A 17,391-nucleotide genomic window follows, 5' to 3' on the forward strand; every position below is an offset into this window, starting at 1 on the left:
CCCTCAAACCAGAATGTACGAATTGGGTGTCCAACTCTGCTGAGCTTCAGAAACAGGCCAGCTTGGAAAGCCTCTCCCTGTGTGTGTACAAAGGAGGCAAAGGGAATAAGCCAAAATAACATTTGGCATCATTAAAATCCCAGCAAGGAATACAGTGGTGTCAGCTATTATCCCAGCACCCGGGAGGCAAAGGCAGGCAGATCTCGGTGAGTTCAAGGCCAGCCTGGTCTACAAAGTGAGTTCCAGGACAACAAGGGCTGTTAAACAGAGAAAGCCTGTCTTTAAAAAAAAAAACTCACACAAAAAGGGAAATCTCCTGACTATCTGTGGCTACCCCTCACCTACAAGAGCCTATCAGAACAAACCCTAGGAGGCGGATCAGGCCAAAGGGGACTAAATGATGATTACAGTAGCTGAACTGTGAAACAGAACCTTGTAATACATCTGTCTAACAGTTCAAATTCTCTCACCTTCCCTTTTACCACCTTATCTCTGGAAGGTATGGGAATGATGAGTCAACCCCAAAGTCATTCTACCAAGAATGTTTTTATGTGAAACTCCATTGTAATTATAAAATTCCTCATTTCTCTCTTGGTCAGGCAGTTCAGAAATAATGAGCTCCCTGTACACTTTGTTTCCAAGGAGATAAGACCAGAAATTCATTTGAGACCCTTCTGGGCGCTGGCAGGAACCATCGTGTGCAGTGTGGGACTCTTTGAAGTGATATCAAGACAGATAAATCAGCGCAAGTCTGTGTCTGTTGTCCTGCCAGCTTCCTGAGCCCAGAAAAGGAATTTAGGCACAGAAAGTGACCATGGCACTTCTAAATGCACAACAGAGACTGCACACCCTCTTAGTTCCTGCCCTATAATCTTGTTCTCAACCCTAACCTTCCTGACCTCTCAGATCCTCGCCCAGTGCCATAGATCAGAGACTGGCTCATCACAGTTAATTCAGGGTGATATAATGGAGATTAGAGTTAAAGTGTTTATTCTAAGGACACTAAAATCATCTTGTTGATTGTACAGCTGCAGAGAGATAAAAAAAAACTATTACCAAAACAGTGGAGGAAAACTGAGTAAACAAAGTCTTTACTAAACAACCATTGCATATCTCTAATCCATACAGAACTCGATTTGATTATGAAATGATATATTTTGGTCTTGGTATCCATGAGTTCCATATTCATGGATTCAACCAGATACATATCAAAAATAGGAAAACCTGTCTGTACTCACCACACAGGCTGTCCTTGTTACTCCCTAAATAATAGTATAGCAACTATTTACATAACATTTGCATAACTAGATATGATTCGAAGCACACAGGAGGATGTGTGCATGTTACATGTGGATACTATGCCATTTTATGCAGAGGCTTGAACATTTTCTGTTTTCTATACCCAAAGGGGTCCAGAAACTGTCCTCCCATACATACCAAGGGGTAAGTGTTCCACTCTTGGGTGGACATAAAAGTTGTTTATATTTACATAATTCATAGATTCCTGCCATCCAAAGAGCTGTCTTTGCTTTTCTCTTTATTTTGATGTTGAAAAAAGAAAATCACAAATACAGCCAATGTGACTTTAAAATAACCCCTGTATCCTTGTCACATCCATTCCTTGAGAACTTCATTACTTCCTGGCACAAGAAGTTATTCTAGGCTCATCTTAAACACTCTCTGCTCTGGGCCTAGAAAGTAAAGCATTGTTTATTCAGACAATTACAATTTGTCCATTGGACTTCGCTCCAAAGAACTCTTAATTTTGTGATCAACAAAGTAATCAGATGATAAACTAGTTTTGTTCAAGTGTGAGGAAGATCTGTTCAAGTTGGGAAAGAAGTTACCGGCATCTGAATAAATAAAGACATTCTATCCCATGCACTGAACTATCCATAAGGTCTGATAGATAGCGGAGACACTTGTCTGCAGAGCAAACCCTGTTGGGAGAGAGAAAGGAACCATGTTGGGAAATCAGGTATGTGTGTGAGCACTCCAAGCATTAAGCCCATCAGCCCATTTTCTGAGACATCAGCAGCTCTGTTGCCCAGTGCCTGTGTTCTGCAGCAGCCAGCACTCATACCCAAGATCCAGGATCTGGACAGACAGCATTCACATGTTCTCATACATCGATTTTATATAAGACATTTTTCTTTAATGAGCTTTTGTTGTGAAACAGTCTCAATTTTATACAAATGTGGACAAGATAATACTAATTTTTCCACTTGATCCATTTGAGAGTACGTTCCTGACCCCATTACCTACTATATAATCCCTCAAGGTTAGCTAGTTGTCCCAGTTGCATCCTTAAAGTGAAAGAATCCAACCTCAATCACACATGTCTCTTAGCTGAACAGTTCCTTGGACTTCCTTGACCTCTGAAGATACTTCTGAAGGTCACAGAGTTACTGTTGTAGTGTGTCCTTCAATGCAGGGGTGTCTGATGTCACCTCATAATTAGATTCAGGCTGTGAATATTTAGCAGGAAGAAACAAGTGCAGTGGGTTCATCATCTTGCACCCAGTCACATGATCATGACAGACAGCAGCTGTACCCTCGCAGCTAACATGAATTCCAATCACTTGTTAAAATGTCTATTGGGTTTTCCTTTGTAAAGTTATTCAACTTCTCTGGCCATTGGTAATATTCATAGGGAGGTACTTTAAAGTGTTAGTAAATATTCTGTTCTAGGATGGATTTAAAAGTTGTGTATATTTGCATGATTCATGGATTCCTGCCACCCAGAGAGCTATCATCTTGTGCGGTCCTTCTTATTTTTGATGTAAAAGAAATTCCTCCGTAGACTGCTGGCAATCGTCAAGAGAAAGCCTGATCTGACCTAGTCTGGTGATCAGATGGCCAAACACCCTAGCAGTTGTGCTAGAACCCTCATCCAATAACTGATGGAAGTGGATGCAGAGATCCTCTGCCAGGCCCCAGGTAGAGCTCTAGGTATCCAATTGTCGAGAAAGAGGAGGGACTGTAAGAGTGTGAATTGTTGAGACCAAGATTGGAGAGGCACAGGGACAAATAGCCAAACGAATGGAAGCACATGAATTATGAACCAAAGGCTGTGGAGCCCCCAGCTGGATCAGGCCCTCTGGATAAGTGAGACAATTGAATAGCTTGATCTGTTTGGGAGACACCCAGGCAGTGGGACCCCGACCTGTCCTTAGTGCATGAGCTGGCTGTTTGGAACCTTGGGCTTACACAGGGACACTTTGCTCAGCCTGGAAGGAGGGGACTGGACCTGCCTGGACTGAATCCACCAGGTTTATATGAATCCCCAGGGGAGTCTTGGCCCTGGAGGAGATGGGAATGGAGGGGAGGGGCTGGGGGGAAGGTGGGGCGGGAGGGGGGAGGACAGGGGAACCCATGGCTGATGTGTAAAATTAAAACACAAATATAATAAATAACAAAAAAGAAAAAGAAAAAAGAAATCCCAAGACATAGCCAATGAGACTTTAAAATGGCCCCTGTATCTCCTGACACTGCCATGCCATCCTCTGAGACCTCCAGTACTTCCAGGCCCAAGAAGATATTCCAGGGTCACCTCAAGCTTTCCCCACTCCTGGCCTAGAGAATAGTTCTGGAAGTTGCAACTATGATGCCACTGTTCTCAGTATATAAGCATGTATACACTTAGTTGTACATGCAGGTAACAGTACTATACTTTCTGTATTTATCTGAACATTAACCCATGAGTTCTCCCTCATGCCTCCAATTCTGACCCAGCACTATAGAATTCAATCTCTATTTCCTCTTTCTATATTTGTAGGCATATGGCCTCTACTGTTCTTAATGTATTTACGGACTTGGTCAAGCCCTCTCTGCATAGGCAATCTCAACTTATGGCTGTCTCTTGGCCTTACCCATACACTGTTCTCACCCCACTTGTGATCCCTCACCATCCACCAAACCACCACCATGAGCATCTTAGTCTAGTTCCTGTTGCGGGGTGTGTGTGTGTGTGTGTGTGTGTGTGTGTGTGTGTGTGTGTGTGTGTATGTACGTGTGTGTGTGTGTGTGTGTGTGTGTGTGTGTGTGTGTAACTCAATAACTCTAGGAAGATTGGGGTGGCTAGGGACTTATAGTTCTGGAAACTGAAACTCCAAGAGCACAATATGGGCATCTTCTTAGCTCTTAGTGAGGATGTCTTTCTTCTTCAACTCCTGGTGGAGAACAGAAGGACAAGGGAATGTATAGAAAAGATGCCAAACTCCTCCTTCTGACTAAGTTGTTCCTGTGAGAAAACATCAACCCATTTAGGCGCACTCTGTCCTTCTGATCCACTAAGTTTCACCTCCAAACCCCACATTTTCCAACATGTGAGTTTGGTTGGGGGTACACACTCAAACCAGAGCAACACCCTTTGTGTGCTTGGGACTTCACTGCTCAAACTTAGTGCCCCATTCTCAACAATCTCAACTTTCCCTCCTCTCTGAACTGTGCCTCAGTTAGCCTCGCACACTGGGTTTCGAACTGAATTGTTCAAGAAGGAAAGGGGAAAGGTTGAGAAGTTTCTGGTGCAAGACAGAAAACAGATTACCTCCAGACTGGAAACTGAAAAGGGAAAATGCAGAGAGTAAGGAGCCTGGGTGTTAGATGATGCCCAGCCTTTGTAACCCTGGGCAGGGAGCATCTGCTTGGCCAGGACTCTGACTACTGTGTAAGCCAGGGAAGCATTCACAATGTCTCATCTTACCTGATACCACGTGCGAAGTGCTCCCACATCATATAAAAGAAGGTTGCTGTTGGTACCCTTTCTGCTGTCACTGTCTACATGGGGATTCTTAGCCTGGGTCCAGGAATTTGAGACACTTTCTAAGCCCCAAGTGCATATGCAAATGTGTTTTGTTTCTCATACAAGAACATAGAACTTCCTTCAGAATCTCTATGTACAAAGGGTTAACAGAAGACCCAGTCTTTCTGAAATCAATGTAAGACAGATAAAAAGGAAATGTTATTTGTTGGGTAGGAGATTTGTAAAGACACAGATTTTAAATTAGTTGGCAATGATGCTATAACAAAATACCACAGACTTCATGGTCCAACACAATACAAATTTATTCTCTTTGAGTTGTAGAGGTCAGAATTTCAAAATAAACATTGCTAGATTGAAGTCAAGGTTGGCCAAGCTTCCAGAAGTTCTAACAGAACATCTATCCCCTTGCCTTTACCAGCTTCTAGAAGCTACCTCTATTCTTTGGCTGTGACCATTGTTCTATCTTTAAGGATGACAGAGGGCACCACGTCTTTCTCTAACACTCCCTGTTTCCCCACTTTTAAGTACCCATTTGATTGCACTGGACTAGCCAGAATATTCTAGAATAATCAACCCAGTAGAGATGCTTTTTTAATCACATCTGAAAAGAGCAATTACCTATAAAGTAGCATATTCATAGGTTTCCAGGATTGGGGTGTAAACTTTTGAAGATAGAGGCCTTTGTTCTACCTACTGACTATAATATTTAAGAATGGAGTGACATACCATCATGATTTGTTGCCCAAAACACATATTAGCATAACATTTCTGGGTGACAGTTAGCAATGCATAATCAACATTCTTAGTGATACTCATTAACCCATCTGTGCTTCTTCAGTGAGATGATGTAAGAGCCATCGGTACACAGGGACAGAACTGCTAAGAACTTTCCCTTAGCATCGTTTGTATTCATGACAAACTGGAAATTACATAATTCTCTGCAGAGGTGCCATAAATAAAAGATCCTGATAAGTTTACATAAAGACCCTTTGGCAACAGTTTTGAAGGATGGGGTAGTTCTCTTATGTATTAATGGGAAGACTCCACCCACGATTCTCTAAGCTCTCTAGTGAAATATGTACATCTATGGGTCGGAAGGGACACTATCCAGAGCTGTGTGTCTCTGAGTAGTGGGAATTGAGGGCTTTCTTAATTGTCATATTTTTCTGAACTTTTAATCCATAAAGAACTTTCACTGGTATTTTTTAAAGCAGCAAAATGAGACTTTTAACTAGGAAAAGAGGTATTGAATTCTTTCTCTGGTGAAAATGGCTGTTTTCTTTGGAGGTAAAAATATGTAGTGCACAGGCATTTAGTGGTTTTACTGGACCATTTGTTCTCAGTGTATAGAAACCCTAATGATCTCATGTCCCAGACTACAGCTTCTATACTGCCACCTCTTTTAAAATAGTTATATTTGGGTGCGGCCATGCAGTTTCATTTAGATATTGTCTATGGTTGCTTTCAAATTACAGTGATAGCTAAGCAATGACAGAGATAATATGGCCATAATCTAAAATATTCACCCTCCACCCCTTCACTAATAAAAGCCCACCAACTCCTGCCCTTGGCTTTCCCACTAGCAGCAGTGACACTAATCCACTACAGGGCAGTTGCACTTTGGTGAACCATGACGCTCAGTTTTTATTCAAGTTTTTTTTGACAGATTGCAATATATAAACATCTTATAGTAAACACTTGTCACTTCAGACCTTGGCTGCTCACCCCTTCCCTACCATCATAACCCAAAAACACATTTAGGGGATGGGGAAATCTCATCGCTGTAGGAAAAGGTGGTTCTCATGTATATATTATCTAGGATTTCCTACATTTGGTCTTTAGAAAGATTTAAGAATAAAATTTTAAGAAAAATCTAATTCTATATATTAAAGTAGGATTCAGTTATCCAAAGTGAGGGCCCCTGTTCTGTCTAATCCTAAACCTTCAGGATTCCATGTCTTTACCATATTAGAGATGCCTTTGGGAAGCTCTGTGGGAACATTCGGTCTCCCCTCCTGTATAAACTGATGGCATGACAAATCCAAGGTATGACTAAGGGGAATATTTTTTATTGTAGATATGAAGAAGCAAACAGCCAGGGACACCTGTAAGAGTCCAGAGCAGAGAGAAAGTAGACTGAACAAGGCCAGCCAAATGGGCCTGGTCAGGAGAAGAGATGGGGGATGGGAAGTAAGTGAGGGGTGAAGACAAGGAGGAGACCAAGATGGAGACAAGAGAGAGAGAGGACAGCTGAAATATTAGGGTTATAAGAGGAAATGAGTACCTTGGGGGCAGGAAGCTCCTGAGCTGGAGACCTTTATGATCAAGTAGGAGGTGAGGAAAGTTAGATACTTGGGATACTTGAGGGAGTCTGTAGAACACATGCACTCTAGTATGCTAATGGGCACCACCAATAACCATTTGTCACTTCTGCCAGTGATAAGCAAACTGGCTTCCTTGGTAGAGAGGAACTAGCTTCCCAAGTTCCAGAGGAATGCTGGCTTTTGGACCTGATACCGCCATCATTTACACAGAGACCAGGTACACAGCCCTTTCCAAATGTATTATCCACTCCAGACCTCAGCCTCCTGATGTGAATGCTCAAGAGAACAGGGACTCCAGAATGAAAGAAATTCAACCCAGCAGTTACCTGTTCCCATCCAGACAGTATGTGTTTTACCTTCCCCAGGCCTAGATGCCTCCAAATGCCATATTGCCTAAGGAGGCAGCTCTGATTTTAGCCTCTAAATCCAAGTGGTTCTTTCAATACCCAGAATTTTCCTAGGTGATCTGAACCATGATAGCTATCCTTATGCCTTCAGGGAGCCCACTAAATGCGCCAAGGGAATCTGCGGATTATATAGATCCATGGTAGATCCAAAACCATACCCAAAGTAGATCAGAAGCCCGAAATGTAGATTGCAAACAACTATCAGGGCATCTGAACAGACGCCGTCAGCTCTTCACATGACTATCCCATGACTGCCATGGGTGTCCCAATATGAACTGTAGGTTTCTGACCTCCTCTTCTAAAGATATGTCTATTTATGGGTCCCTGAAAAACCACACACTCTTGGAGCTTGCCTGCCAGAGGCCAGATATCACCTGCCAGATGTGTTCCTGTCCAGCAGCTCTCAGCCAGCAGCAGCCTTCCTCAGAGTTGCTGCTTCTGTCCTTATTCTTCCTGAACCTTTCTGTGGCTCTCATCCCTCCTCTAGCTTGCCTGCTTAACTCTAATCTTTATTCACCTCACTCACATTGTTTATTATTTTCTTTACTTTGTTGAGAAGTTCCTGGAGCCTCAGGACCCAGGAGGCTTATGTGCAAATAATAAATTCAGCGAAGGTCTTCACATCGCCCCAGCAGCCCCACCCCTCCGCCACACTCTGGAATTCCTCGTCAGCAGTTGTTCCTTCCTGTGCCCTGCCAGTGAACCCCAGTCGGCCTCTCAGGATACCTGCTATGAATATTAGCCATTCTTCATCTCCACTGCTGTTCTGTGGCTTTGGTTCAGTAGAAATGAACTGAAATGCGGTGTATACGGGGCTCCAAGCGAAGGCTCCTTTTGTGTGTGCGCGCATATGGGTTTTTATTTCTTTTGCAAGGGCTCTTGCCGATACTCAGAGCCAAACCTAGCCTGAGCTCATGAAGGCATGTTGGCTCTGGGCAGCTGTGGGCTTGTGCTTACTCCCCAGCCTAATCTGGATATTTTCTAGCTTGCCTCTCCATTGGCTGGAGTGAGCACAACTGCTTTGCTCAGGAGAGGGATGCTGCCTAGGGTCAATAGCTTTTACCCTGACCCTGCTGTTTCCATGTGAGACAGGGCAGCTGCACTTTGGTGATACTCCCAACATCCTAAGTAATGAGTCATTTCCAACCAAACATGGAACCCCAGCCTCCTTCCTTACAGACTGCGACTTGGTGGGAGTGACAGATGCAGACAGAAGAGCTCTGACTTGAGTAGCATGGCCCCATGTGATACACATCTTGGGGACTCGAGAACAGGCATTAGGTCAGTGGATTGAGACTCCTCCATGGGCCCCACACAGCAGGCAACCAGACCTCCCTGGGGCCATGCTATCCTTCCCTTCTGCAGGCTGGGTCCACCTGCCAGCAGCCTGAAGGTAAAGTCAACCAGGGATTTATAAACCCAGAAAGTTGAAACTTTTTAAAAATGCTGATGTGTTTTTAAGAGGTGAGCTTTATGCCAAGAGCCTACTGGCAGAAAGGGATACAGGGGGATTCTGTGTATTATCCACTTGTGATAAGTTAAATCTCAATTTTTACTGTGAATTTTAAAAATTGAACCAATTTTCTTGACCTTGTCTTTGTCTCTTCTCTCTCTGGCCCCCTTTCCGGAATGAGGTCCAAGCATCCCTGAATCAGGATAATGTTCAACACCACCAAGCTCTACTTTAAACAATGCAATCCTATTTCCATAGCCAAGACTGAGGATGCCTGTGTCTGACATGGGCATCTCACCTTCCTTACCTATAAGGGAATAATCAGATCCTACGGTATACATAAATGCAATCGACCAGCAGTAAGTACCAAAATCATTGTAGAGAAAGAAAAGGCCTTGATCAAGTCATAAATCTGGACAGAGCTACTTTTCATGCTGAGAAATATATCAAATTCTTCCACCAGATGCCCAGGAGCATGGGAGACATTCGTATACCCCCTGCCAATGGAAACCCAAAGCTTACCCTTAGGGGTAGAAAGACATTTGGGGAATGGAAAACGAGCTTGTGTAGTTCTATTTTTCCAGGAATGTTTTAGAGTTAGTTTTCTTTGGGCAAATGTGCCTGGGAATAGTCTTAGCCTGGTTATTTGACCAGCTTATTGGGAGGTCCCAGAAATCGGAGTGAAAATTAAAGTTGCTTGTCTTCTTCCATGGCCTTCTGGGGTCCAGCTGACAAATGGGGAGTCAGGAACTGGGGTTTTCCAATATAAATTAATCATTTCTCCCAGCCCACTGCCTGGTGCCAGTTCCCACTCACTCTCTGCTATTTTAGAGACCATACTCAGTGCCCAGCGGGACCCAAGCTGAAAAAAGCAGGGACCAGAAGAAGCAATGAAGTAGCATGCCTGCTTTGGTTGGTCACCCCACGGCCCTAGCCTGGGCCCCCACACCCTCTCAGACCACTGGCAGACCGGAGGGGCCTCTATAAATTCTAAAGTACCGAGCGAGTGTTTTCCAGTTTTGTAAAATTAAATTAAGGAAAGGACTTCCAGACTGACTATACCATGTGCCAAGTTTCATCCCAACACACATCATTTTTATAGTAACGTTTTAACTCCGTGAAAAACACGAGATTATAATGAAAATGCTGACAGGCCTGGAGCCAGCCCATGAAGTAATAATGCCACGTCTTTAATATTTTTACACAGCATGTTCCAACCTGCCACAGCCCTCCTTTCCTGTAGATAGCAGGGAAATAAGTGAAAATTCCCAGAGCTCTGCTTTCTTCTCCTCCTCCTTTGGACTGTACATTCCCATTTCCAGAGCTTTCTTCCTCGTGGACCCCTGGAGCCTAGATACAGTCTTTGCTCTGTGATTGATTGAACAGTGTTCACTGCATAGTCAGTATGTAGGAGGAGGAAGACGAGATGAATATGATGGGGGGGGGGGGAAGAAAGAGCAAACCTGCATCCATGTGATCACACCTGGCTTTGGCTCAACGGAGAACCACAGCAGGCCTAAGAATGGAAAGCCTAAAGGCAGTGTTTTCTTTCTCTGGTTAAGAAGGGTTGGTCAAAGCAGAACTCCCATTAGCCAGGCATTCCTAAACACTGCTTCCCCTCGGCCACTTCACAGCCCAAGTTCTTTAACAGCTGAGGTCTGAGGAGTGAATGCTATCCATCCCTCTGACTGTCCATTTCCTCAGGTAGGCACTGAGGCTCAAAGAACAGGAAAGGTTGGCATTTACGAAGCTGAGAAGAATGCAGGAAAGAAAGGTATTCACCCCTCTTCATTCCCCGTGCATTAAACACTACTACACTTCTCACCGGTACAAAAATTGGGATGTGGGAGTCATTACTTGGCCTCTTTGGAGGCGTGGAAGACATAGCACCATTTTGGATGTCCTTGTAAATGGCACACAGAGAGAGTGCTCAGCTTCAAAAAGAAATGATTGATATGTCTTTTACCTTAACAAATGAGAAATATCCGTGACAGAAGAGAACCCTGTTACAAGCCAGGTTTTCTCATTAGCAATGAAACATGGATAATTATTCTCTGGGAACATACACAGTGGGAATTCATGTTAGACCTTTATTTTGACTATTTCTGCTGGCAATCCTCAGAGATGATGGGGTGTGTGTGTGTGTGTGTGTGTGTGTGTGTGTGTGTGTGTGTGCGCGCGCACGCACATTAAAGCTTAGGAACCTGCATTGCATGTGCACTAAGAATACAACTACTGGGTCCAAAGGCCGTTTTAAGGAGACCTGTGTGTGCAGTCAAAATCACTGAGACAAAATAGCAGTGGAAAAGGCAGGTGGCAAACTTTTTGTTTTGTTTTGTTTTGTTTTTCGAGACAGGGTTTCTCTGTGTAGCTTTGCACCTTTCCTGGAACTCACTCTGTAGCCCAGGCTGGCCTTGAACTCACAGAGATCCTCCTGGCTCTGCCTCCTGAGTGCTGGGATTAAAGGCGTGTGCCACCACCGCCACAAATTGTTGGCAAATAATTTTTATTTACTTTGGTTAGAATTCATGTTTTTGGTCTCTCTCTTTGAAAAGTAGACCAAAGTGAGTCTTCCCTTAGAGAAATTTTCAATTCAAGATGAATAATCTCACACATTTAAAGTACACTCTCTATGGTCACTATCCTGAGATGGAAGAAGTTCCATCATGTGTGCAGCAAGTGTACACAGTCTTAGGAGGGTGAAGAGACTTTAGAAGTGCCTTAGTTAGGGTGTATATTCAACAACCTGTAACAAAGACCTCAAACATCCACACCTCTGTGCCTATCTGGGACTCCTTAGAACCCAAGCTGATGCCCAGATCCTTTTCCACACCACCCAGCCACACACCCACATTCATCCGGCCAACCAACCAACCAACCAACCACTGGGCCCAGGGACTGTGTCCATGTGGAGCAGACTCTAAACCCTACTTAGATACCTAGAGTCAGTCCCCTTCCCTGCCCGCTTGCCTAGCAGAACTTAACCCAGAAAGACAGTCTTGTCTCGAGTCCTAGTACATAGGAAGATAGCCCAGCCTGGCCTGCTAGGCCCAGGAGTAAACTTGCTTCAAACGTCTATGGCTCTAGCCACAGCGTGTTGTTGTCGTTCTCTTCCCAACAGAATGACTGGCTGTCTGTACACACCCTCATTAGCAGGAGGGAGGGAGGAGGTGGAACAAGCCTTTCCATTCCCTGAACAGAACTGGAAGCTACAGTTCTTCTGCCAGGGAGGCTGAGGAAGCCTCTGTCCTGACAGCATTTATTTCGTCTGTAATTCAGGACTTGGTTTGCTCTGAGAACGACAGGAGGGAGTGCCCAGCAGCATCTTCCTAGAGGACAGCCAGGTCAAAATCTTCAGAATCCAGAGTAACAAGAATGAGAGTGATCTGTGGCTCCAACAGAGTCGAGTGAGGCCGGTGAACCCTTAGGAACCTTTAGGTAAACTACAAAACATTTAGGAAAGGAGCACTGGCTAGTCTTGCAGAAGACCTGGGTTCAGTTCCCAGCGCCCGCATGCTGGCTCACAACCATCCATTACTCCAGTTCCAGGGATCCACCACCCTCTTCTGACCTCTGCAGATACAAAGCTCACACTTGGTATACATGCATATAGCAGACAAAACTCATACACATAAAATAAAAATAAATGTATTAGAAAACCCTTTAGAAGACACTGGCAAATGATGGGCTGCTCCAGCCATTATTTCTAACTTGTTGAAAATCTTATGGAAAAAAGAGTTGACTAAACTGACTATAAGAAAAGTGGTTATTTAGACACTGAGTTATTCCTGAAGATCAATGAAATGAATAATGCAAACATGAATATGAATAATTTTGGATTTATACTAAGTAAATAAAACAGCACATGACCTTCCCTGCCTCACCATCCAGCTGCATTAAATGCCATTCCTGCATTTGTGCCTCTACCCAAAGATTTATAGATGTTGAAATACATAAATTCTGACTGTGCAGCTTCTGTGCAAAATAGTGGCGCTCTCTCTCTCTCTCTCTCTCTCTCTCTCTCTCCCTCTCTCTCTGTGTGTGTGTGTGTGTGTGTGTGTGTGTGTGTGTGTGTGTGTGTGTGTGTTTCATTGCACTTGGCTCTTATTTGCCCCCACATACTATCCTCTCTATCCCTCCTCTCACACTGGACCCCTTCCTACTTCCAAATAGTTGCCCTGTTACTTTGTCTTTTTAATTCCATACAAGCTGGGAGCTCCTTGGAAGACAGGAGGTTGTCCCATCTACCTTCATAATCCCCAGAGCTGTAGGTGCCAAGTAGATACCTGTCAAACTAAATTGAAGGAAAACCTCAGTTTCTCTACATTTTAATAATTTCAGATGCACTGTGAGCTTCAAAACAACTTTCCTAGTGAGGCTAAGTCATCTGGCTACAACAGCAAACAGAGCAAGTGCCCCAGATTCAAAGGAAATGTGTTTTTCCTCACAATGACAATCTGTTTTACCAATTTCATAATATGTGTTCAGTTTAATATCTTAGAATTCTAATGTTTCAAAGTATGTTACAGCTACCTAGAATAGGGCTACAACTACCTAATCCACATTACATAGATAAAAGTAGGGTTGCACATATCCAGTCCATGCTTGGTTAAGAGTTGTCAAAAGATCAAAGCTCTTCATTTATGAACAAATGAGGCCAATGAATGAAATTATTTCCTAGTGTCTGCTGGAAATATATTACTTCAAAATTAATATAAAGTAACATGACAGCAGGGATTAGATTTAAGTTGATAGAAGTTTGATTCTTAAGTCTTACTTAAGAATATTGTATTTTTTCCCAACATTTGAAGAAAAACTTTCTTTATAAATGAATCAGTGGAAGAGCTACCAGGAAAAGAAAAAAAATCTTTCAATGAATTAATGGCAACTGCGCCATTGTTTTAGAAGTTAGTGTAGAGGCAGGAAGAGAAATAGCCACTTTGTGTTCTTCAAGCCTTTTTATTGAGCTGAATGAGGAATAGTTGCCCTCCCAGAAGTCCAGAGAATGAAAATACCCCCTTTCCTTGGGAAAAGCAAGCATCATAAAAATGCTACCAGTAAGGCCATGACATGTGCACAATTCTGAGAGCCATGGAAACATGCTTATGCTCACCAGGAATGTGGGCTTTGGCTGTACCAATGACTCTCTTCAATCTTCTCCTAGGCTGCCCCATCAAAGGTCACCCCACCCCCAATATCACCTGGTTCCAAAATGGCCGGCCAATTGCCACTGCCCCAGGGCTGACCCACCACATCTGGGGAGCTGGACAGATCCTCCGGGTTGCAAATCTCAGTGGAGGGCCTCAAGGGGAGTTCAGCTGCCTGGCTCAGAATGAAGCAGGAACGCTCATGCAGAAAGCATCTTTGGTGATCCAAGGTGAGAAATCCCTAGGCTTGGAACAGCAGCACACTTATTTGGGAATCCATTCTCTAGCAGAATATACTGATGTCGTCTCTGGTGGGTAATGTCTCTGTACCAGAAAACCTTACTTGCCATCACGGCCTTCAGCAGAGTGCCCAGGACCTACCCCAGCTGAGCCTATTACAATCAGGATGGAGAGGGCCTCACTGTCAGATACATGTTTCCTCTAACCTGATTTAACTAAGAAAAGCTACACATAGCACGTTTCTTAAAATCCATGTCTTCTCTGCTGTTTCTGTTTATAAAACATGTCTCGATCGAACCAGCTTGGCCACTTGCCTTCTGCCTAGAGAGAGCAGTGTGGGCCACACAGTGTGGTCAGCCATAGTCACATGCAAAGGGCTTTCTAGGCGCCTTTCCTTTGGCTTTGGTGCTGGCAAAAAAAAAAACCAAACAAACAAACAAAAAACAACAACAACAACAACAAAACAAAAACAAAAACAAACAAACAAACAAAAAACCTGATAGAGTACCCTGCCTGCACGGCTGGGGAGTGAGCCTTCCAGGAATATGGGCAGGTCGGCAAGTCCACACTCACTGCACCAGCCAGAGTTGCTAATGAGCTGAAAGCAACAGGAAGAAAGCCCAACCCGGCCTCTCTATGGAAACTGTGGGAGGCTGCTTTCCATGGACCGGTTCTACTGTGTGTATGTGACTGTTGAGAATAAACAAAATGCCATGGAATGTACTCCCAAGACCAAGTAGGACTCTGTGGGGAGGGTGGCCTGCTCTTTCTAATACTGCATGAAGGGAGAGAGGTTTTTCTGAGCACACAGATCTGCTGGAACAAGCTCCCCTGCCACTTGGCTCTCCAAATAGGAAAACAAATGTCCCCCCTTCTCACTGCCTATCTGCAGTGCTCATAACTCACAAGTATTCGCAAGTATGTGTCCCAACTATACCAGGCATCAGTTAACAGCCTTCCCCACAATACAGCGCAAGTCCCCAAACAGAAAAAAAACAAAAAACAAAAAACAAAAAAGAACTGGGCTCTCCCACTGACATCATTGTCTCACGTAAAGGAGAACTCTTTGGATAGACTGTGTTTTGTAACATTTACAAACTCCAAATCAGATTCATGCTTTTAAATGTGATTAAATACTTTGATATATTTATACCTCTCTGTAGGAAAATAAAGTCACTGTCTGATTAACCAATATGGAAAAAAAAAGTACTTGAGCAAGTGTGTTTAAAATAATAAGCACTGTGTCTGTTGATTAAATGATGTGCCAGGTACTTACGGAGGTAGGCCCTTTCCTTCCATTTTACTCAGTCCTCAGCACACCTCATGAGGAGAGGGAATCTATGTTCATTTTCTGGGTGAGGCTCCTGGAGCCCATTGGCCTTGCCCAAGTTTGTTGGAAAGTTGCTGCCCCACCCACTAGGCAGATGGCTTGTTTATATATTTCCTCTCAGCTCACTCATCTATCCCACTCCCCTGGAGGAGAAGTGTGGATAATAACCATTTCCTCTTCCCCTCTGATCCTCCTCCTGTGACAGATTACTGGTGGTCTGTGGACAGACTGGCAACCTGCTCAGCATCTTGTGGTAATAGAGGGGTGCATCAGCCCCGCCTCAGGTGTTTACTGAACAACACAGAGGTTGACCCTGAGCACTGTGCAGGAAAGCCTCGGCCTGCCGTTCAGCCTGTTGCCTGCAACCGGAGAGACTGCCCTTCTCGGTAAGCGCACCCTTCCTACCCACAACCACTGCCCGTGACTATTGTCTAGCACCATGCAGAAAAAGATGGAATTCAAGGAGCTGTGCCTGCCCATAGGCACCTGTCCACCATACTGAAAATCTCCTCAGAGTAGTCCTCTGCTTTCAGGCCTACTTATTCCCTCACTATTCAGCCAGTCAAAGCTACCTAGGCTTTCAAGTCCTGAGAGTCTGCTCAGTAAAGAAGTATGTCCCAGGGTGGGACCAGAGGTAAAGCCCATTCTGTAATAATACCTTTCTGAGTTGTTTGAAACATATTTCCTATGAAAATGTTGAGGAGACAAGGACTCCCGGGCTTAACTCCAACTTTTCCCTTTCTGTCTAACTAAATACCTCTGCTAGTTAGTGCTCTAGTTAAGGAAAACTTACCTTTTTACAAACAGTTGCACCTCACTAGTGTTGGAATGCATCTCCTTTTTCCTATAGCTGCTCTAACTCTAGATGTGGTCCTGCACTGCACTTGAGATTCGTATTTAGGCTGCAATGACACTACCATCTCCTTCTCTCGTGTAACTCTGGCTTCAAGAAGCCCTGGGTCCCACTGAGCTCATATCCCTAAGTCTTTAGGTGGTAACTAACGGATAATGGATGGGGTTGGAGTTGGCACCAGCATGGCGCTCTGCAACCCGGGAGACTTGGCTAGGACCTGAAATGGCCCTTTATGACCTATCTGTAGGACTTTGCTATACTGCTCAGGCAACTGCTTTGTGTTTTGCCAGCTGAGTCACAGGGAGCAGCTGAGACTAAGAGAGACTCCATGAAATATGAAACACACTCATTAATATCAGCAGTTTGACTTGCTGACGGGAAGGTTTCCACGGGAATGATTAATGTCCTTTTATACCCTTCCTGAACAGTAACATAGCCCATGGCTCTCCTTTCTCAAAACCCCCACCCCAGCTCCTGAAAACATCACTGAAATGTATATTTAGAAATCAAAGTTGATTGAAATGCACGCCTGACATTCACCAGGGACAGAAGGATCTGGAAGACCGCCCTTGCCAAGCTGCAAGAAATGAAGAAGAGATCTTTTATGTGCCAGGAACTCTGTGATTTGATTTGGTGATGGTCAGAGTCAATCAGCCTAATTTACTTCAGCAACTGAAATAGCAATGGCTGTCTCTTCTTAGGTTTCAATGCTTCCAGTGGCTTTAAAACACCTTGTGCCTGCTTCCTAAATACGGTGTTTCCTTAGCCTAGAAAGCCACAAAAAATCATCCTCCCCGGGCCAACGAGTAGAGAGATTGCCACAAACTCAGTTGCAGATCCTGATGGAAGAAGGAACCTATTCCCCTTCTCTC

At 44.1% G+C, this 17,391-nt stretch overlaps 1 protein-coding gene across 4 annotated transcripts in view; it reads left to right on the forward strand.

Moving 5' to 3' along the window:
- Adamtsl1 (ADAMTS like 1) overlaps window positions 1–17,391 on the forward strand; it is a 392,521-nt gene that overhangs the window by 360,191 nt on the left and 14,939 nt on the right. For all 4 annotated transcript variants that reach the window (XM_036178884.1, XM_036178887.1, XM_036178883.1 and 1 more), the window contains 2 exons: window positions 14,114–14,326; window positions 15,872–16,052. In XM_036178884.1, the coding sequence (XP_036034777.1) occupies window positions 14,114–14,326; window positions 15,872–16,052 (394 nt within the window). The remainder of the gene's footprint in view (window positions 1–14,113; window positions 14,327–15,871; window positions 16,053–17,391) is intronic.

Source organism: Onychomys torridus, chromosome 2 (genome assembly GCF_903995425.1).
Source record: "Onychomys torridus chromosome 2, mOncTor1.1, whole genome shotgun sequence".
Lineage (NCBI taxonomy): Eukaryota > Metazoa > Chordata > Mammalia > Rodentia > Cricetidae > Onychomys > Onychomys torridus.